The sequence below is a fragment of the Eleutherodactylus coqui genome, chromosome 13, assembly GCF_035609145.1.
Source record: "Eleutherodactylus coqui strain aEleCoq1 chromosome 13, aEleCoq1.hap1, whole genome shotgun sequence".
NCBI lineage: Eukaryota > Metazoa > Chordata > Amphibia > Anura > Eleutherodactylidae > Eleutherodactylus > Eleutherodactylus coqui.
This window is the reverse complement of record NC_089849.1, coordinates 87400966-87423268: the sequence shown is the minus strand read 5'-3', so window position 1 is coordinate 87423268 and position 22303 is coordinate 87400966. Positions and strand designations below refer to the sequence as shown.

The 22303-nt window shown below is 45.7% G+C and overlaps 1 protein-coding gene across 2 annotated transcripts in view; it reads left to right on the top strand.

Annotated features, from left to right (window-relative positions):
• The first annotated feature begins 2207 nt into the window (after positions 1-2207).
• LOC136588706 (calcium-binding protein 2-like) overlaps positions 2208-22303 on the top strand; it is a 58175-nt gene continuing 38079 nt past the window's right edge. The window contains exons 1-2 of one of the 2 annotated variants that reach the window (XM_066588122.1): positions 2208-2382; positions 6203-6440. Coding sequence is in view for 1 of the 2 variants with exons in the window: in XM_066588118.1 (XP_066444215.1) it covers positions 6186-6440 (255 nt within the window). In the remaining variant the exon portion in view is untranslated. Of the gene's footprint in view, positions 2383-6185; positions 6441-22303 lie in introns of those variants that run through there. The other variant, XM_066588118.1, reaches the window with a different exon arrangement.

Sequence of the window (22303 nt, the reverse complement as noted above, 5' to 3'; positions counted from 1 at the left end):
AGAGAGCGTCAGTGTCTCTTAGGTGGTCTCCTGCATGATGGGCCCCACCACTGAGAGCCCTCCTTGTTGGAGACTGGTCTGACCGACGGTACTACTAATTGGTGCAATTTGTCCAGGATCACCACGGAGGCCCTGGACAGCTCCGCCACCGCCTGAGATAGGGGGTATATAAGAAGTGGGAGGAGCCAACTTGTTTGCTACTTAGTGTCCATCTCCAATCAGCAGTTGCTGTATACCCATGGTCAAGTTGTGTCCCCCAATGACACAAGCGAGAAAGATGTTTTATTGGAAAAAAATTACGATTTTTCCTTTTTTTTTTCAATAATTTTTTATGCATAAAACATTTTTTATCACTGTTTCTTAACCACTTTTGCTCATGCCACAAAGGGACTTGAAGATGCACATTGCTTAGATAATGTGCTGCACTACATATGTAGTGCAGTGCATTATTACAAACTGTCATTTTCTTCACTGACAGTAAGGTCTATTACTGTCAGTGAAGAACTAACTTCACAGACCTCTATATATAGAAGTGCTGGAGGTCATGATTTAACCTCTGGTTGCCATAGCAATAATCAGCATCTTTCCTCTCCAAACCCTCTAGATGCTGCTACCTGCATTGACAGCAGCACCTAAAGGGTTAAACCACCGATATCAGAGCTATGTTTCATCCCGGTGTAGTGGCCCAGTACATGCTTTTTTGGCCCCCTCCATAATGTCATACATGTAATGTCTTATGTTGATGCTCTGTGCAAAACTGTCTTGTCATTCTGTTTTGTGTATTGTACAGCTGCAGCGTGTGATGGGTTAAAGGGGTTGTCCCGAGGCAGCAAGTGGGTCTATACACTTCTGTATGGCCATAATAATGCACTTTGTAATATACATTGTGCATTAATTATGAGCCATACAGAAGTTATAAAAAGTTTTTTACTTACCTGCTCCGTTGCTGGCGTCCTCGTCTCCATGGTGCCGACTAATTTTTGGCCTCCGATGGCCAAATTAGCCGCGCTTGCGCAGTCCGGGTCTTCAGCAGTCTTCTATGGAGCCGCTCGTGCCAGAGAGCGGCTCCGTGTAGCTCCGTGTTACTATGTTACTATGTTACTATGGAGCGCGGGGATTAAGGTAAGCGCTCCGGTAAACTTTCTTTACTTCCCTGCATCGGGGTTGTCTCGCGCCGAACGGGGGGGGGGTTGAAAAAAAAAAAACCCGTTTCGGCGCGGGACAACCCCTTTAATGTCTGCAATGCATGAGCTGACTGTCTGCAAAAGTATCAATTCTGTCCTGTCACGTGGGGTGAGAGAAGGTATAAATGTGAGTGCAATGAGAGCGGGAAAGGGAGTCCATCTTCTTCTGGAGTTAAGAAAGTACAGAGGCGCATGGGGGCACCTTCAGCCCTCATGTGCTGAAGATGGAGGAAGAAAAGAGATTTCCCGCACACCACCAGAAATGCTGCTAGAGGAGTGAGCCCCCAAAAAAGAGCGAGACCGTGAGTTGAGTATGCATGTTCTTGTGACAAGGCCTAGTGCAGTGGTACTCTTATCAAATTAATTCACACCTGCGTGTCTTACAGTCTGGGACTGCCAGGTGGAGGTACAACAAGCGGGAAGAGGCCTACACTCTCTGTGCGGTTTCTAAGATGTGGCTGAGGAGCCGTGTCACGGTGGCAATAAGTGCAGCATGCTCTTTGTAATCTTGTGCACCGTTGAAGGTATATAACAGGTTCTGGACGACTAATGGAATTAGGTAATCGTGACGCCAGTGCCTGGATTAAGAGCGTTTGGTAGCGAAATAAAACTAACACACTATGTAGGTAAATGACAAGCACGCCATTTACTTTCAGGCTTATGGTTGTCTGCATTATTCGTATGTACCAGAAATTGCATATAGAACTTGCATATATATTGTTCAATACTTTATACATGGATAAGCAAACTTTGACGGGGCAGCACCTGAGCTAAGGAAGAGCTATATAGAATGAACTGACAGGAAAATATCCTTTATAAACCCCACTAACAGTTTTGCCATTCCTGAAACACTGTGCTCGAGTGTTCTTTAGTACTTCTATGAAGATTCTTTACATTTCTGAAGATCTGTGGCTGCAGTGCTCTCCGGTAGAAAGCAGGGCTGACTTGAATGAACATCAGGTTTGGGCAAACAACCAGTTTCTCAGCGTCTGTCCGAGTGATTTATGGGCTGCTGCACACAGGATTGCTCTAAAGTTTACATTGCTGTCCAGGACCTCCGTGGTGATCCTGGACAGATTGGACGATTTGGCAGTCCCATCAGTCAGACCAGTCCAGCGCAGAACTTGATTGTGAAGTGGAAATTGGCAAGACGGGAGACACACCATTGCTCTAAGGCACCCAATTTGGCAGTGTTCAGGTGAGCTAGAGGGCTGCTGTCACTGACGGCCACAAAGGTAGCTGAAGCAAGATAGTCTCTAACCCCTTCCCGCTATATGACGTACTAGTACGTCATGGAAGGCAGGTACTTTGCGCAAAATGACGTACCGGTACGTCATCGGGATAGCGCGAGATCATGACTGACCTCACGCTATCCCGCAGCGGGAGCCGGCTGTCAGCCCCCCGCTGTTAACCTCTTCCCTGCCGCGATCTAAGTAGCGCGCTCCCTCTGTGTCTCCGGCCGGCTCTCATGATGTTATCGCGAGAGCCCGGCCTGTCGCCATGGCAACAGGGCGCCAGACAGTGGCGTCCTGTGTTGCCAATGCCTATGATCGCTGTATAAGCGATAAGGCATGGCAGAGCAGTAGCTCTGCCATGCCTTATCACAGCGATCATAGGTACAGTGCTGCAAGTCCCTCAGAGGGACTCCTATTGTGTAAAAAAATAAAAAGAAAATTTTTTTAAAAAGTTAAAAAAAACCTTTTTTTGTGCTTTTTCTCATATTAGCATAAAAAAAAGGTAAAAAAAAATAATTAAACCCCACATATTTGGTATTCACGCGTCCGTAACGACGTGTACAAAAAGTTGAACAAGCTTTTTATTTTGTACGGCGAAAAGCGTTAAAAAAAACGCTAAAAAACAGAGACAAAAAATGCAATAAAATTGATCAAAAAAGCCGTACATTCCCCAATGGTACCAATAAAAACTACAGCTGGTCTCGCAAAAAATAAGCCCTTATAGAGCTCCGTACATAAACAAATAAAAAAGTTACAGGACTTTGAATGCAGCTATAGAGAAAAAAAAAGATTTCCAAAAAAAAGGGTTTTTATTGCAAAAAAGTGTAAAAACCTAAAAAAAAATATAAGAATTTTGGTATCGTTGTAACCGTACAGAAAAAATTCAGTGTGTCATTTATGCTGCATGGTTAACGCTGTAAAAAAAAAATCTACGGCACATTTGAGTAGTTTTCTCTCCCTGTTATCATAAAAAAAATAATAAAAGTTTTACAATATAGTCTATGTACCCAAAAGTGGCACCGATAAAAACTACAGCTTGCCACGCAAAAAACAAGCCCTTATACGGCCGCGTCGACGGAAAAATAAAAACGTTATGGCTTTTGAAAAATGGAGATGGAAAAATACCAAAAATCGCTTGGTCCTCAACACCAAAATAGGCCGTGTCATTAAGGGGTTAAATCTCTCGGTGATGGCCCACGTCGGGCAAGCAATGCGGATACTCGCCCCAGTGGTGCTGTTACACAGGAGCGAGTATCGTTGGCATCACTCACAGTGCTGCTGGAATGGATGCAGAGTGGGCCGGGGAGCATTCTCCTCCTGCCAGCCTCCATTCACAGTAAGCAGACACTCATTCAGAAGTGACCGACTGCTGCTAACACTGAGTGGCATGTCGCTCAGTTTTCTGCATGCAGAAACTGAACAAATGAACAATTCTCGTTTAGTCATTGCATGCATTTACACGGGATGATTATCATTCAAATGCCAGCGGGAGCATGTAGGGCCATTAGCCAGACATGTACGGATTTAGTTGCTCTGCCTGCAGCGGGGAGCCTGGAAGGGTGAGTATCCATTCTGTTAGGCTGAAGAAGTTTTTGAACAAAACTAATGTCCTCGAATTACCTATTTCAATATCTTACTGTTATGTATTGTTATTATATGTGGCTTAATTAGTAATGACAGTAAAGGGCTGCTGTGGCCATTTAACCCACGTAACACAGTGCTGTCCATATTTGTTCTGCGGGGTGTCACCGATCTCCTAATCATGTTGTTTTTGTGTTTACATTTAAACACTCCATCTTTGGAATTATAATTGGTCTATAACTATTTTAATAGACTTTCTGTTTCTTTACTATAGAATACGGTGACTTTGTGGCCCACAGAAACATTTAGACCATCGAATGACAGCTGATTCTTTGCTGAAACCCAGGAAAGATTTCTCAGCTAGGGCTCCTTATCTATTACTTGTCAGAGGCTGAGGCTTGTTTCCTCTTCATAATTGAAGAGATACACGATCTTTTAACTACCATGGTTATTCTATAATTAAAGGGGTTGTCTCGAGGAAGCACTGAATTTTTTTTTTTGCCCAGTCCCCCTAATTAAGCATACATTACTAAGCCCCCCTGTAAATGACTTTTCTAGCTGGTTTGTACTTACAGTTCCAGCGTTTCAGCAACTTATAAAAATTTTCCCAAGATTGCCGCCAGCTCTTTTCCCATCGCTTGCTGTAGCCCGACGTGCGCGCTCCCGAGACGCTACCAGCTGTGTCTCCCTGACAACCAGACGCCCCGCAGCCGCCGACCGGACCCCGGGATTGAACGCGGCCGACCACGGCACACAGTCACCCACCGCCAGGCAGCAGGTAACCGGCGCAGCCCCCCCCCCGGCACAGCGGCAGCCCCCGCATCACAGCGACAGCCCCCCCATCACAGCGGCAGCCCCCCCATCACAGCGACAGCCCCCCCATCACAGCGGCAGCCCCCCCCCGGCACAGCGACAGCCCCCCCATCAAAGCGACAGCCCCCCCATCACAGCGGCAGCCCCCCCCCTGGCACAGCGACAGCCCCCCCATCAAAGCGACAGCCCCCCCATCACAGCGGCAGCCCCCCCCGGCGCAGCAACAGCCCCCCCATCAAAGCGACAGCCCCCCCATCACAGCGGCAGCCCCCCCGGCACAGCGACAGCCCCCCCATCACAGCGGCAGCCCCCCCCCCGGCACAGCGACAGCCCCCCCATCAAAGCGACAGCCCCCCCATCACAGCGGCAGCCCCCCCGGTGCAGCCCCCCCCCAGCGCAGCGACAGCCCCCCCATCAAAGCGACAACCCCCCCATCACAGCGGCAGCCCCCCCAGACAGCGACAGCCCCCCCATCACAGCAGCAGCCCCCCCCCCCAGGCACAGCGACAGCCCCCTTATCAAAGCGACAGCCCCCCCATCACAGCGGCAGCCCCCCCCCCCGGCGCAGCGACAGCCCCCCCATCAAAGCGACAGCCCCCCCATCACAGCGGCAGCCCCCCCCCCCCCCGGCCCATCACTTACCTGGGCGGCAGGACGGCAGGACGGCGGGACAGCTGGGGGGCTTGGCGGGACAGCTGGGCGGCTCTGCACCTTCCTCTAACAGAGGATGGTACAGAATGGCCGCTCCAGCGCGCTCCCGAGCAGTGACAGCTCGTCTGCGCATGCGCAGAAGAGCTGTAGCGGCGAGCACACTGAAGCGGCTCGTGCTGAAAGGAGAAGACCGGACTGCGCAAGTGCGTCTAAAAAAGCAAGCTGCCAGCGAATTTAGACGGAACCATGGAGACGAGGACGCTAGCAACGGAACAGGTAAGTGAATAACTTCTGTATGGCTCATAATTAATGCACAATGTACATTACAAAGTGCATTAATATGGCCATACAGAAGTGTATAGACCCACTTGATTTCGCGAGACAACCCCTTTAAGGAAAACTCAGTTTATGGGATTTCACCCTACAGACTGAGTGTAGGACTAGAATTCACATTTTCAATAATGTATCAGTAGCTGATTTTGGTAGGGATGGCTGTGTGACAGGAGACTATTAAACTAATGTAGGACCTCATACTGTGACAATCAGTTGTTGATTTGGTAATTACTCTGCAACATACATAATAAATGTGGAGGTTTCAACTTCTGAAATGTGATACTTCAGACGGCAAAAGAACATTTGGGTAGTATGAAGTCTGGTTCTGTGGATGTCTAGTATATGGACAGAAAGACACAACTTGTAGAAGGAGGAAGACAGCAAAATAATGTTTTTCTTCTTAAGAGAAACCCAACGTTCTCTGAATGAGAGCAGTAAGAGCGGGGCTGCAAGATCAAGCACAAAGAGTTCTCGAAAGAAACTCGTGAAGTCCAGGTCCAAAAGCAAATCTGGAGAAGATGCATCGGAGAGTCAGACAGAAAGAGAAGACACGATCCCTCCGAAGGAAGAGAGGATCCCTATCTCTGAGACCCCTGTGCTACAGTCTCTAAGGGAGCGACTGAAGGGCAACACAGAATTAAAGGTAGGAGAATCACAGTATATCGTATTTTTAGCGTTATGAGACGCACTGGATGATAAGAGGGGGAAAATAGGGAAAAAATATTTTCAATTCACCCGGGGATAGTGCCGGGCGCCGGAGCAGAAGGAGCAGCAGAGGTCTGAAATACCGGAGCTCCGTGTCACAGTGGCACTTGTGTATGGCAGGAGGAAGGTAGGAAGCCGATTGGTGGAGACGGAGAAGCAGCAGCAGTTCCTGCCGACGTTCACCACCAATTAGGGGCACATATGGGCAACAGTGGGGAGGAGAGAGAAACGCTAACTGATCACACATTTGTTAGCTCGATCGCAAGTTTATTTGCGCAACCGCGATGCAGTTAGTGTGATCGCACGTGCGATCGCGTGAACAAATGCCGATGTGATGAATTTTGGCACGTTTGCTTTATAAGACGCAGCGACTCCCCCCCCCCCATTTTGAGGGGAAGAGAAGTGTGTCTTATAAAGCGGAAATTCCGGTATTTTCATAGTACAAGTTTCTTATGTACCTTTCTAAAGCCTGCACTAAAAATAGCAAATCTCAGTTTTCCTCTACTAAATTTGTAAAATCATTGTACAGTAAATATAGATATTTAACCCTTTCCAATCCAATTTGTATCCTGCTTTTCCTAGGGGGCTTACTCTTTTTCTGCCGTTATACAACAGCACTATCTGCTGGCTAAAGCCAGTACTGCATGAGTTGACATGTTGGATAGGCTCCGACAGCAGAGAACCTGGCAATATACAGTAAGAGAACCCTGACGGACGTCTTCCAACATCAGAGCTGTACAGCCTTAAATCATAATGTCTTCAGACGTTAGACAGTGGATTGGAAAGGGTTAACAGCAAATTCACATTCATGTATCTTGCGCAAAGTGTTATCTTCTTGCACTGCATCATACATGTGCTGACCATTATCACTCTGGTATCACACAGTCACCTCTTGGAGAAAAGGCCATTTTATTCAATTCCTGTAAATCCCTTTAAGGGACTCTTCACACAGGCAGAATTAGCCCACAAGATGTACCACAAGACGCAGTAAATTCTGAACCCGTGGATCTTGATGCAGAATTGAAAATGTCTTAAATCTGCCTGCAATTCTTTATCAAGATCTGCTGTTAGACCTGCAGACTTTGGTGCCGAACTCTGCAGCGGCTGCCTACGTCTCGCAGTACGTCCCGGCGAAATAATTCCATCTGTGTGAAAGGTCCTTTAGAGGTAAAAGACGGCTTTGGGTGGATCAAAGATTAGGCCACGATACCAACGTGGCGTAGATAACAAAACCATTGGTTCTCACCACTAGAAATCTACTGAATTGTTTAATTTAATTGTCACTATCTATGAACGACTTTGACAGTCTACTAGCCGCCTCTGTAACTCCCATAGTGTTGTATGGACTGGGAAGAGAAGAAACTACATCTTGCAATGCTAAACTAAGGCTACTCTCACAAAGGCGAAAGTAAAAACGCAGCATTATTACTAGGGCAGAGCTGCTTTTTAGGGCCCCTGTTCCACGGACGATTTGGCATTGCGTTACTCGCGGCAATAATCCAGCCGCTGGTAATGCAGTGCACGCTGTCCACGAGCAGAGAATCATAGCGATCCTCCGCTCGCAGGACTTAAATCGCAGCATGCTGCAATTTTCCACGGTGGTATGCACCAATCTCCATAGACTATATTGGTGCGCATTAGGTGTGTAATACGCATGTGAAAAAAATGCAGGTTTGATTGGCTCAATAGTAATCAATGGGCGTTAGGCACCATGTATTACGCATGTGAAAAATATGTGCACACTAAATCTCGGTGCGGGCCTTAAATCTCTATGGTTAGTTATCAGTGGGGCTGATCACCATGATATAGACTATACATTGGACCATGCTTTAAACATATGTGGTATCCCAGATAGTGGAGAGACAGCACAGTTCCCTCCATTCTAGAATGGTATAATGAAGTGAACACTATATGTTCCTTAGAGAAGGTCAAAGCCAGACAAGAAGGGGAGTTCACAAACCTTTGGTTTGTTCACAAGCCTGGTTCACTTTCTCATATGGAGACCCCGGTCCACCACCAGAATGCCCCCTAACCATTGGATTGCTTTAATTCACCATTGGATCATACTACATAAATGGTTTATTCTTTGTATCTTTTTTCTGATGTTTTTTATTGAACTTTCAACAGAGCTGTCACAATATTACCCAAACTACACACAACAGCAGTATTTGAAATATGGCTTGTATGATTCCCATGATCCATACCCCAATAGATTTAAACCAATTGGCAGGATTGAACATGAAGAATATATCGCTCCACCAGAAGTCTTGTGTTTGTTCATGTTCTATCAACTATTTGTTCCTAATTTCCTCAATTACCAGTGTCGGCGAAAAGCTAAGGGTTTTCTTCCAATATGTTACCGATTGCCAAATTAGGGTATCAAGTCGGCTTGGAGAAAATCACACACAGCAAGAGGCTGTATGCTAGAAATGTTCTGGTTTATTTCAGAAGCTTCAGTCTTATATATTATTTCAAAGAAATGAAGGCGTTTTAGCAAAATAATGTATGTGGGTTCTTGACAATCTAGACTTTCCCACACATTCTTACCATAAGAGTAGGTCCTTGAGTCTTACGGGAACCAGTGTCTAGCACACGATACCAGATGTACATTGCTTGTAATCACAGACTAAACGTTTTAAGCTTCTATGCTGAATCATCATGTGAATGTTAGTTAAAATCAGGTTAGTATTGTCCATTAACTTTGACAGTCTACTAGCCGCCTCTGTAACTGAATATGAAAAGACAAGATGGAGGTACTTTGGTTCTTATAATCCCTCACACCAGTAAGTTTGATTTTACCTGAATATTACCTTTGGGGTCTAAATTGTCAGGACTCGGGGTCCGGGAAACTGGAAGTCCCTGAAAATACCCGCAACCCCTGTCCCTACCTACTTGCCCCCCTGGGCTAAGCCCCAGGGCGACAACTGGACGACGGTCCCTACACTCACTAAGGAAGGGGAACACTGGGACTAACAAACGGGCAGACACTGGAACAAACAAGAGCAAGGAGAGTCAGACTATCCGGGCCGTCAATGAGAGGGTACGCGGTATAAGGGGGTCAGGCAAAGGCAACGTCAGGTCAAAAGGCAGAGAGTTAGTATCAGGAGTCAGAAATACAAGGTACCCTGGTGTAGCAGGAAGACCAAACTAACACTGGCACTGGTCTGCAGACACCAGCAGGTTTAAATGCTGTCAGAGCTCCCGCCCCAGCAGCTGATTGGGGCGGGGAGCCTGACAGCAGCTGAGTGCACCCAGCAGCACTGGGGAACCCGCCCCCAGCCCTGCAGGAGGCAGGACAGGAGACGCATGCCTGGTTGCTATGATACCAAGGACGCGACGCGGGGCAACACCCACCGCGTCCCTGGCAACCCGGCGGCGAGGAGGAGCTCAGCGGCCAGGGGAAGTGATGAGGACCGGGGCCCCCCTGCGCCGCACAGCAGCAGCCCGTGTGACAGGACCAGCGGTGAGGGCACGAGGGACCCGCGAACCGCCGATCCTTACATAAATAGTGGCAACAGGTTGGTCCAATTACTTGGCGCATTTTCCCCTGGGCAACTGTAATGTAATCAAGTACTATTGCATGTTGGTTAGTGACTATCTGAGACTGTACCACTTTGTCTGATTTACCGGTCCTAACACAGCAAATATCTGATCTAAATAATCTGTTGCCTGCACTAATTTCTTCCACATTTGCACAAACATAGGAACAATGAACAGGGTGCTAAGAACCTTATTCACCATGTTTATAGAAACTACATGAGGTTTACCATTTGGTCTGAATATATCATCTGCTGCTCTTTTAAAGAGGGTCTTTTTAGGAATACTTACATAAGATAAACCATCATCGTACTGTGCTATAAAGGTGCAAAATTGAATGCGACTCCAAAGGCATACCTTGTGTCGGTGTAGACATTAAAGGGGTTGTCCCGCGGCCAAAACGAAAAATGTTTCACACCCCAGTCCCACATGTTAAGCAAGCATCACAAACTACCCATGTAAATCGGTTTTTAGAGCGTTTCTACTCACCATGAAGCTGTTTCATGAAGTTATAAAAATCTTCTTCCAAGATGTCCGCCGTCATTTCCCAAGGTGCACCGCTGGTCTTCTCCCATGGTGCACTGCGGGTCTTCTCCCATGGTGCACCGTGGATGTTCTTCTCCAGTCTGAGCTCCACTGACGATTACAGCCACCTCATTAGCTGATCGGCACCACATGACGGGGGCGGAGCTACGCGATGACGCGGAGAAGAGGGAGGAGCCAGAACGCAGCTCGTGAGCCCGGACCATCCAGAAGAGGAATCTTCAGTGCGCAAGCGCGACTGTTTGTGCGACCAGAGAAGAAGTTTGGTCGTCGCCATGGAGACGGGAACGCCAGCACCGGAGGGGGTAAGTGTATAATTTCTGTATGGCCAATATTTAATGCACGCTGTATATTACAAAGTGCATTAATATGGCCTTACAGAAGTGTTTAACCCCACTTGCTGTCGCGGGACAACCCCTTTAACAGTCTTACATTCAGCCAGTCTACAAGCTTCAGCAAGTCCCATCAGCTCAGCCTCCTGCACAGACTTCCCAGGAGGGAGTAGTTTCTGTATGATTACCTCATTGTTGGTTACCACTGCATAACCTGTTTTTGCTTGCCAATTTTGATGGTACCTGGAGCCATCTACGAAAAACTCAAAATGTGCATTAGTAATGGAGATTTCAACAATATTTTACTTCCCATTAACCCTTTGCAATCCAATTTTGGTTTCAGGGTTTCCTAGGGGGCTTTCTCCTCCTGCCATTATACAATGGTGCCATCTGCTGACTAGAGCTAGTACTGCGGTATGTGACATGCTGGAGAGGCCCCCCGACAACAGAGCGGCCTTTTAATCTACAGTAAGAATACCCTGCCGGACGTCTTCCGACATTGGAGCTGTACAGCCTTTAATCAGAATGCCTTTAGACGTCAGACAGTGGATTTGAAAGGGTTAATGCTAAGCAGTCATGCATTTGATGTTCAATCTCTATTTCTGTTTTCCCCTCTTCTGAATTCAGTGGAAATAATGAAACTGGATTCTAAACTGTACATGCCATTGTAGAGTGAAGGGGATCTCATAATTAGGAAGACCAAGAGCTGAGGCAATGGCTCCTGTAACTCCATTACTTTGCCTCCCAATCTCATCCCATGTTGGTACATCAGATGCTCTAAAGATTAGTCTGGCTGCTCTGGTGTCCACCAGAAAACTGATGGGTTCACTTCCTGGTAAAGCGAGAGTAGTTGTAGCAGATTAACTCTCCTCCCTCAAGAAGATTGGTATGATAAGTGGGACATCTATATTGTCAATTTCTCGTAGTCTAGCGAGGTCACCTTGAGTCTCTTGTAGGCAGCCTTGTGGACAACTCCAAGGAGAATGAGCCAATTACTGGCAATTGTAGCATTTAAATTGCTCTGGACCTCTCCTCCTGCTAGGAGGGCTATTGCATCTTTTGATGGTCCTTCACGAAAAAACACTTTTTCTATTTGTCATCAGACATTCAATTCAAGCAAGCAGTGTTAGTTACTTACATCTCATGTGATGTGCAGTTCTTCTAAATGACCTAATTGGCACATAGTCAATATAAACTTTCTAAACATTCAAATTTGTGCTCTATGAAGTAATTCCAGTACTGCATGGATAGGAAGAAGAAGCTGACGCTGCCTCCTCTAACACTTCCTGATTGTTGGGAAGTGTTGTATAGCCATGATACACACACAAATGTGCTAGAATAACAAATCCACATTAATTTGGTAATTGGCTACAACGATCTAGGAAAGGTAAAAGTTGGAGAGTTGTTAACACTAATGAAGGAGGACCTATGTCGATTCAAAAAGTTTTTTAACGAAGTTATTTTAGTCTGGTCGGATATCGTAGCCAGAAGGTTTTGGAGGGAAGCACGGGATATGCAAGCAATAGAAAGAGCGAGAAAGAACGTGAATTTTAAAATGTCGAAGTTTGTTCAGTCGATAGGGGGGGGGTAGCAATTAGGCACTAGGAGTTAGAGAAGAGAGAGATAGGGATGTTTAGAGGTGGCGGTGTACACCTTAGCGACATTGGCACCGACACGTTTTTGTCAGGATTACAGGACGGGGTGGAGGAGGCGTTGTGGCTGGCATGTGGGGGGCGGAGTGCAGCATAGGGATATGCTGCATCCTTCGTGGCAGTAAATTTCTTTCGATGCCAGCGATGGATGGAAGGGCTGTTCAGGCCCATCATGGGGCTTTCTTACGCCTGTTTTTTTTGCGGTAACTTTACAATTTTCAAAGCAGTTTTAAGCGGCATGGAAGACTACGAGTTACAAAGTTTTGGTTAAAAGAAAAATTTTAATAAAGCTGTGGCCTACCCACATATTAAACGCCAGCCAGTTTGTTGTGGTTTCATTGATAGTGGGGAGCTAACTTAACTAGAAGGGGAGTCCTCCCAGTCCTCTTATATTGTGATAGTTCTGGAAAAGTTATGTATAGAAGGGAAGTTAATATGCAATATAACTTTTGTTCAGAGATAGGAGGGGGGAATGTTATTCTGTGTGTACAGCTAGAATGTATGGTGTTACTAGGGAAAAGTTATAAAAGGCGGGAGGGTGGACCAGGATATTTACAGATGGGTTGTAATAGTTTGATCTCAGATAAGCGTGATGTTCTGCAGTACTTAGACAATGCATGTGTGATATATGACAGCCAGCGTGATCATGATAAGGAGACACGGATCCTCCTGGTGCGACTCGCTCACTTAGGCGGGGCTGGCGGGGGATGCCTGGAACATGTAACTCTGAGGAATATAATACACAACGGGGATAAGTACCAAAATTAGTCATCTCATGGAATGTGAGAGGAATGGGTGACCCGGCGAAACGGTCAGTGGTATTGCAAGTAATTAAAGAACAGGGCCCAGCCATTATATGTCTACAAGAAACCCACTTAGCTAAAGACACTATAGACACCTTTAAAGTAGCGGGAATGGGACATAGCTTTCACTCTACTCATACGAGACACTCCAGAGACGTCAGCATAATCATACATAGAAACATCCCGTTTAAGTGCTTCACACAGAAGATAGACGCGGAGGGCCGGTTTGTCTGCTTAAATTGCAAGGTATATAACTATACCTGTGTCCTCATCTCAATATATATACCACTCCCATATAACAGCTCAGTAATGCATCAAGTGCTGGGAATTACGGCAGAGACACCGGATGCTCCAGTACTTATAATCGGAGACTTCAACTCTGTTATTAACTCCTTGCAGGTCAGACTACGCGTGGAAAATACCCCGGGAGAGAATAGTATGACGTCGCTAGGACGTTTATTAGAGGAAACGTCATTGCTAGATATATGGAGAACGACACACCCTAACGACAAGCAATATTCATGTCAGTCAACTACATATCAATCCCTATCAAGAATAGATTTAGCAGTGGGTAATGTTAAACTGTATGGGGACACGTTATCCATTGAATATCTACCTAGAGTCATATCGGACCGCTCCCTGCTACGATTAGTTATACAGCACTGCAATAATGACATTTATACCAGTAAGAGGCGGAAACTAAATCCCCACTGGTTAAATATACTAAATAAAGAAAACCCTAAAATCACTCTGGTGGAGTACTCTGAATTAAATAAAGGATCAACAAATATGGCGGTGTGCTGGGAGGCCATGAAAGCCTACATGAGGGGAGTATTCATACAGCAAATCACTCAGGCAAAAAATAGCCATAAAGAAAGGGGACAGAGACTGCAAAAGGGGCTAAAAGAATCGGAAGACAAATTTGTGAAAGAAGGCACTACATCAGCGCTGCAGGCCTGGAAGGAGGCCCAAGAAGCGTTAAATACATACACGCTGGAGACGGCGGCCACCAAAGAAGGGTTTCAAAAACAGCCCTACTATGAAGAGGGGGAGCGTACGGGACATATGCTAGCGGTAATAGCCCGGGCACAGAATAGTTCTACGTACATTCTAGAACTTAAAGATGCGCGGGATAGTATTGCTAGGGATATGCCCTCAATTAGGGAGATTGCTAAGGATTTTTACTGCTCCCTGTACTCCTCCAGACTGAATAAATCTGCGGAGCAGATAGAGGACTATCTGGCAGAAATAACAACACGCAAACTCTCGGAGGAGCAGAAAGCTTTCCTTGACGTTCCACTAGATTTGGAGGAGCTGCAGGAAGCGGTGAAAAGCATGCAAAACAACAAGGCCCCTGGGGAGGACGGTTTTCCTATAGAATATTATAAGCAGTTCACGGATATCTTGTTACCACGTCTTTTGGACACTATAGGGGAGGCAGAGGAGCAGGGAGAACTACCGCCATCTATGAAAAAAGCAAAAATAACAATTCTACTAAAATCGGGTAAGGACCCCCCGCTGATAGACTCGTACAGGCCAATCTCACTGTTAAATACAGATGTTAAAATTATAGCAAAAGCCCTGGCAAATCGACTTTCCAGAGTGGTATCCACCCTTGTACATCCGGACCAAAACGGGTTTATACCGGCGAGGTCCACGGCAGCGAACATACGCAGACTGTATTTGAACCTACAAATTCCAACAGACAACGAGGGAAACAGAATAATATGCTCCCTAGATGCCGCTAAGGCTTTTGACACTGTTGAATGGTTATATCTTTGGAAAGTACTAGAAAAAATGGTGTGCGGCCCAGGGTTCCTGCGTATGGTCAGACTGCTATACACAAACGTGGGGGCGGATGTGTTCATCAATGGGGGTTCTCTGATATGTTCCCACTACACAGGGGAACAAGACAGGGGTGCCCGCTGTCACCACTGTTGTTTGCACTGGCAATCGAACCACTTGTGTGTAAAATACGGGCTCAACCGGGAATAGCGGGTTTCCGGAGAGGAAATATGGAGGGAAAAAAATGCTTAATATGCGGATGATATACTCCTATTTCTAGAGGATGCAGGGGGGTCTTTGGAGATGACAATTAAAGAATTCGGATCCTTCTCAGGATTGACGATCAATTGGTCTAAATCACTAATAATGCCAGTGGATGTCCCCGAACTGCAAATTATTAATAAAGAAATAACTATGAAATGCACCGCGACATTTAAATATCTAGGAGTTAACATCACTAGAAAGGTCAGTGAATATGGGAGGATAAATCTAGAACCACTCATTACCAGGTGGAAACAAAAACGTCATGTGTGGCGCAAACTTCCATTGTCAGTGGTGGGAGGACAAATCTTATTAAAATGATCTGGATGCCGCAGCTACTATACTTGCTGCATAATTCCCCACATTGGATAACACAGCCCTTTTTTAAATAAAATCAACAGAATGTTTAGAGAACTTATATGGAGGGGAAAAGTCCCCTGCATTAAACTGGAAGTGCTGAGTAAAGAGAAGGGCGGATTGGCAGTACCCAACCCCCTGTCATATTTCATAGCCTCCCAATTACAACATTTTAGGGGTTAGGAATCGGAGGAAGCACAAGATGCTTGCTTCCGGATTCTGAAGGAATGTATCGCCGGGTCACACTTATTCAAAGTTCTAGAGAGAGGTATGTTCAGTAGAAATGGTCAAAATACCCCCACGCTACTACTTATTCACAAAACATGGTGGAAAACTAGGTCTATGTTGGGAATAACTAGTTGCACACAATACACTCCAATATGGAACAATCCATGTTTCCCAGAAATTTATAAATTGCAGGATTTCCAGGAATGGGAAGATAAAGGAATTATAAGAATGACACAAATATTAGATGGAGGGGGGATGAGAACCTTCGAGGAATCAAGACAAGACTATGATCAAATAAGGAATTTTATAAATACCTGCGGTTAAGACACGCCTTCCGGGCGGAGGTGGCCATGACGGAAATAACGGTAGCAACAAATATAGTGGCTAATATAATCGGAACCGCAAACACTACGGCTGGGAAAACCACGCAACTATACTGTCATGTGCAGGACACAGTGAATGCGCGCAACCCGGTGCGGTCCAAGGCAAAATGGGAAGAGGACATTGGCCCTATTGAGGAGTCGCACTGGGAGGAAATCCCACAAATGATACCTAGTTTGTCTCTGAGTGAGTCGCACAGGCTGTCTCAAATATACTTGATACAGAGTATACCAGACCCCAGCCTTTCTACATAATATAGGAATAAGAACTTCCCCTATGTGCGCAAGATGTAAGACCCACACGGCAGACCTAATCCATATGATGTGGCGATGCCCAAAGCCCCTGGGCTACATCCACGACTTAGCATTAGATGAAAATGAAAAGCTAGCGGTAGCCAGACTGCTATATATGGCAAGAAAAACAATTGCGCAGCACCGGCCGGATGAAGACCCTCCCACAATAGGTGAATTTAAAAATAAAGTTGCCCAAATACTTCCATGGGAAAAAAACATATATGTTAAACGCAAAAATAGCCAAAAATATTACGATATATGGCTTAGATGAATACAGGCTCAAACCAGAGCAAATCTAGGACAGATAGTGGGATAGGAGGTGCACGGGCGGAGAGAGATACGGAATGCCGTGTGGGCCAGCATCTGTAACTATGACATCTAACCCGGGCCGAGCAGGAGCAATCTGCATTTGTATCTGGACGACGAGAGAAAAGAAAACAATGGAACTATAATGGACATTTATCGTTTAAAACCCTCTTTGTTTATAACATAACCAGAACACGAGATGGAACTTACTGAACCTAAGCTACTCATATATACTGGACCAATTGTTAAGAGAGAGACCGAGGGAGGGAGGGAGGGATGGAGGAGGGGAAACAGTTATTACACTGATGACTGATAATATATTTGAAATATGTAAAAGAAAAGTTGGAAATGTTCAATAAAAAATATCTAATTAAAAAAAATCTGAACCTCTCGCGAACCAACTTGCTGGTCCAACTCACTGAACCCAATATCCATGTTTGAGTTTGACCCAGAATTCGATTCGTCACTCAAACCGTTTCCTTATCTCCATTTGGAGTTGGCTTCTCAGACTAGGGGTTAAACCGCTTTAGGTCGTGTTGTATGCTGACCCCACACTTTTGTCGGTATACCCAGTCCTGAGTATTCCTAAACCAAGGGGGTTATCTCCCAGACCTCCAATGCCCCTATTTAAGCATTGCAACACCTCACAGCTATGATGAGTCCTGCAGTCTCTATATACGATTGCCGAGTAATATCCTCCCACATTGCCGTTTTTTACCCGGCAGGGTGGTTACTCACGATTTTGCCCTTTTAGAGGGGTGGAGACATATATATTGATCATCTCTTTTACGTTGCCAGAAACAAGTTCACACTGGCACCGTAGTCATTATTACATAGGTGAAGGGGAGAGTTCTGTAGGGTATTGTCAGCACCTTTATTGTAGGTGCTCAAGATAGTACATAGCTACCGCTAGTGTATATGCATCTGGATTTTCTTGCATCAGCCTCACTTGATACATGTCTGTTTGTCCTTTGCTACTGGTCCTAAAAAAACATATTTAAAGTTTTAAAATTGTATTTAATAAAGGTTATATTTTAAAGGGGTCCCCTCCCGTGACACTGAATGGATTACGGCACTAGATGCTGTGCTGACTCACTCACCCCAGGGACTGGACCGAGCTGAAGGCGCTTGGGTGCTCCCACTCACGGTTACAGGTTTGCTGCCGACTCCGGCGGGAAGAAGAACCTCTCCAGACTCCTTCCTCATGACGGCTCACCTGGAGCAAACTTTGCCACACTCTGCTGCTTGTTCCGCTCCCTCCCCCTGGCTTCTCCTCACCGCATCTCTCACTGCACGTATGTCTGCTCCGCTTGCTTTCCCTAGAACAACTCCCCGTCCCCTGCGCACTTCTGGTATTGTTATGCGGGACCTTTTCTTCTCTCCGTCACCTGACCACTCACAGTCTCCCTCTTTCTGTCACACTACTGTCTATAAGCCAATCTCAATAACCTTCTTATAGGGCAGACTGGCCAATGAGAAATAGGGCTGCCAACAACCAATAGCACGGATGTATTGTACCCTGTTTTTCAGCTTTCCCGTCACTGAACGTGCACTACATTTAACCCATTGTGGGACATAGCTGAATGCCTGAACCACCTCACCACAGTGGCACCTTTCTGTAGGACTCTTCTGGGTCACTACAAATGTGCTAGACTACTTTCAGAAAATATATAGGTATGTGGGTTTAGGCTAATTCACACGGGCAGATTTCCACTGCCTATTACGTGGCCGAAATCCGCAGCGCTGCCCCACAGCTATTAGGTTCTATTGCACCTAATAGTGCAATAATCATGGTGCGGAATTCCACCGTGGAATTCCCCCCCGTGAATTCTCCCGTACTCACCCGCGGCATGTTCTATTTGCCACGGGCATACGCGCGGACGGCTTCCATTGCAGTCAACAGAAGCCGTCTGTAACGCTATCTTCCGCTGTAGCACAGCGGAAGATAGAGTGAAAATATTTCCCCACCTACCGCCGGCCGCGTCATGTGAACTGTGGGTGTGTCATGGGACACTGCTGGCGCGTCATGTGCTCTACTGTGCATGCGCGCCGGAGTGTTATGCGTGATGTCGGGTGGCAGATCCGGAGGTAAGTATAAGGACTCTGGGAGGGCTCCGCTGCGGAATTCCACTTGCGGAGCCCGTCACAGCCATGGGCACTAGGCCTTAGTCTTAGGATTTTTGATTTTGGTTTAATTTGTACATATCAAAAGTGTGAAAATTGTCTTGGCTACCAGAGATGCAAAATCTCAACATCAAAAGGTTTAATCCATTGTATATGCCCTAAATATCTGATTGGTGGGGATTTGATGCTGAGACCCTTATAAGTGCCAAAATCGGGGTTCTGCTTACAGTTTGGAAATCCACATTGAAGTCAACAAGGAGTGTTGAAAAAACAGGAGCCAATTTACTAATACCGTGTTTACCCGAAAATAAGACCCCATCATATCAATTTTTGCCCTAGAAGAGGCACTAGGTCTTATTTTCTGGGAGGTCTTACTATACTTACCTAGCAGACTTGGTCCAGGTCCCTCCCACTGCTCTCTTTATCTCTGACACGGTTCCAGCAGTCCTCAGCACCTCATACAACATCACTTCTTGGTTACGGGATTCATAAATTCAGCCACTCAATGCAGCGGTCGAACAACCAATCACAGCCATCGCTTTCTGGATTATGAATCCCTTACCAGGAAGTGTTGTTCTACGAGCGGCTGAGGACTTATATTTCAAGCCTCCCCAAAAATAAGGCTAGGGCTTATTTTCAAAGAAACAAGGTAGTTACGCCGTGCGATTTAGAATATGTGCAAACAGATTAGCTTCATAATCTGCAGATTTGCACATGCTATTGCTGCGGATCTGCTCGCGAATCAGCCCATTTCAATGGAGCTAATCCCTGTGGAGATTTCTTGGTGTAAATTCTGCATGGAATAAGCTTTAAGACCATGCCCTCTTTACTGCAAAGCCACACCTCTTTACTTTGAAAACACAACCTGTTTCTAGACTTGGCGAAAAAAAAGTGTCTAAGGCCGCCTGCAGACGGCCGGGTCAGATCTGGCAGCGAGAATTCTCGCCGCGGGACCATACCCGAGTGCCTGCAGAGAGCAGCGCATACTCACCCGCGCCCCACAGCTCCGGATCTTTCATGTGCCGGCTTCCGGGCAGCCTGCGCATGCGCAGACCGGAGCTGGCGGACGGTGAGTGACATTTCTGTGCGGGACTCTGCGAGCCCCGCACAGAAATAGAACATGCTGCGGTTTATTTGCCGCGCGAGATTTCGCGCGAACAAACCGTAGCCATCTGCCTAGGATTGCGTTTGCTAACGCAATCCTATGACAACTTCCAAGGGCGGAAATTCTGTGGGAAATCCCGCCGTGGAATTTCTGCCCGTCTGCAGGCGGCCTTAAACATAGAATAATAGAATGGTAAAGTTTGGAGGGACCTCCAGGGTTATCGGGTCCAACCCCCTGCTCAGTGCAGGATTCACTAAATCATACAAGACAGATATTTGTCCAGCCTTTGTTTGAACACTTCCAATGAAATAGTACTCACCACCTCCCGTGGTAACCTGTTCCACTCATTGATCCCCCTCACTGTCCAATATCTAATTTGTGTCTCCTCCTTTTCAGTTTCATCTCATTGCTTCTAGTCTTTCCTTGTGCAGATGAGAATAGGGCTGATCCCTCTGCACTGTGACAGCCCTTCAGATATTTGTAGACAGCTATTAAGTCTCCTCTCAGCCTTCTCTTCTGCAAGCTAAACATTCCCAGATCCTTTAACTGTTCCTCATAGGACATGATTTGCAGACCGCTCACCATCTTGGTAACTCTTCTCTGAACTTGCTCCAGTTTGTCTATGTCTTTTTTTAAAGTGGGGTGCCCAGAACTGGAAACAGTATTCCCGATGAGGTCTGACTAAGTAAGACTAGAGGGGGATAATTACCTCATGTGATCTAGATTCTATGCTTCTCTTAATACATCCCAGAATTGTGTTTGCCTTTCTGGCTGCTGCATCACATTGTTGACTCATGTTCAATCTATGATCTATTAGTAAACACGTCTTTTTCACATGTGCTGCTGCTTAGCCCAATTCCTCCCATTCTGTATGTGCTTTTTTTCATTTTTCTTGCGCAGATGTAGGACTTTGCATTTCTCTTTGTTAAATACCATTCTGTTAGTCGCCACCCACTGTTTAATCTTTTCTAGATCTTTTTGAATATTCTCTCTTCCCTAGTGTTAGCTATCCCTCCTAGCTTTGTGTCGTTGGAAAATTTGATCAGTTTCCCATCAATTCCCTCCTCCAGATCATTTATAAAAATGTTGAACAACACTGGGCCTAGTACAGAGCCTTATGGTACCCCACTTGATACATTCTTCCACTTGGATGTGCAGTCATTTATGACCACTCTTTGAGTACGATCGCTCAGCCAGTTGTGAATCCACCTAACCGTTGCCTTGTCAATCCCATATTTGGTCATTTTTTCAATAAGTATGGTATAAGATACTTTGTCAAATGCTTTACTTAAGCCAAGATATACTATATCCACTGCATTTCCCTGATCAACCCAGTCGGTGATTCTGTCATAGAAGGAAATTAGATTCGTCTGACACGACATGTTTGTTACAAACCCATGCTGGCTCCGGTTAATTACTCCATTCTTATCCAAGTACTTATATACATGCTGTTTAATAATTTGTTCAAAGATCTTTCCCAGTATAGAAGTCAGGCTCACAGGCCTGTAGTTTCCTGGATCCACCTTCTTCCCTTTTTTGAAGATAAGGACAACATTTGGCCTTTTCCAATCTTCTGGGACTTCTCCTGTTCTCCAGGAATTTTCAAAGATTATGGCGAGTGGCTCAGCAATTACCTCTACTGCTTCCTTTAGTATCCTAGGCTGTATTTCATCTGAACCTTGGGAATTGAACTCATTTGTTAGCTAAGAGTTCCCTCACCATCTCTCAGCTTATAGATAGCCTGCATTATTTTATTCCACCAATAGCACAGGGAAGATCAGTTGATGTTCCATCTACTTTCTGAGAGAAAACAGATACAAAGTAGGAATTTAAAAGTTTGGCCTTCTCAACATCATTCTTAACCAATTCACCATTTTCATCCTGTAAGCATCCAATAGCATCTTTGACTTTTCTTTTGCTTTTGACATACTCCCCAAAATCCTTTATTATTGCTTTTGGCCTCTTTTGCAAGCATTAATTTATTATCAGCTTTAGCTTTTCTGACACTTGACCTACAGTTTCTGCTGACGGCATTATCTTCTTCTTTAGATATTCCCCTCTGTTTCCATTTGATAAACATATTTTTCTTTGTTT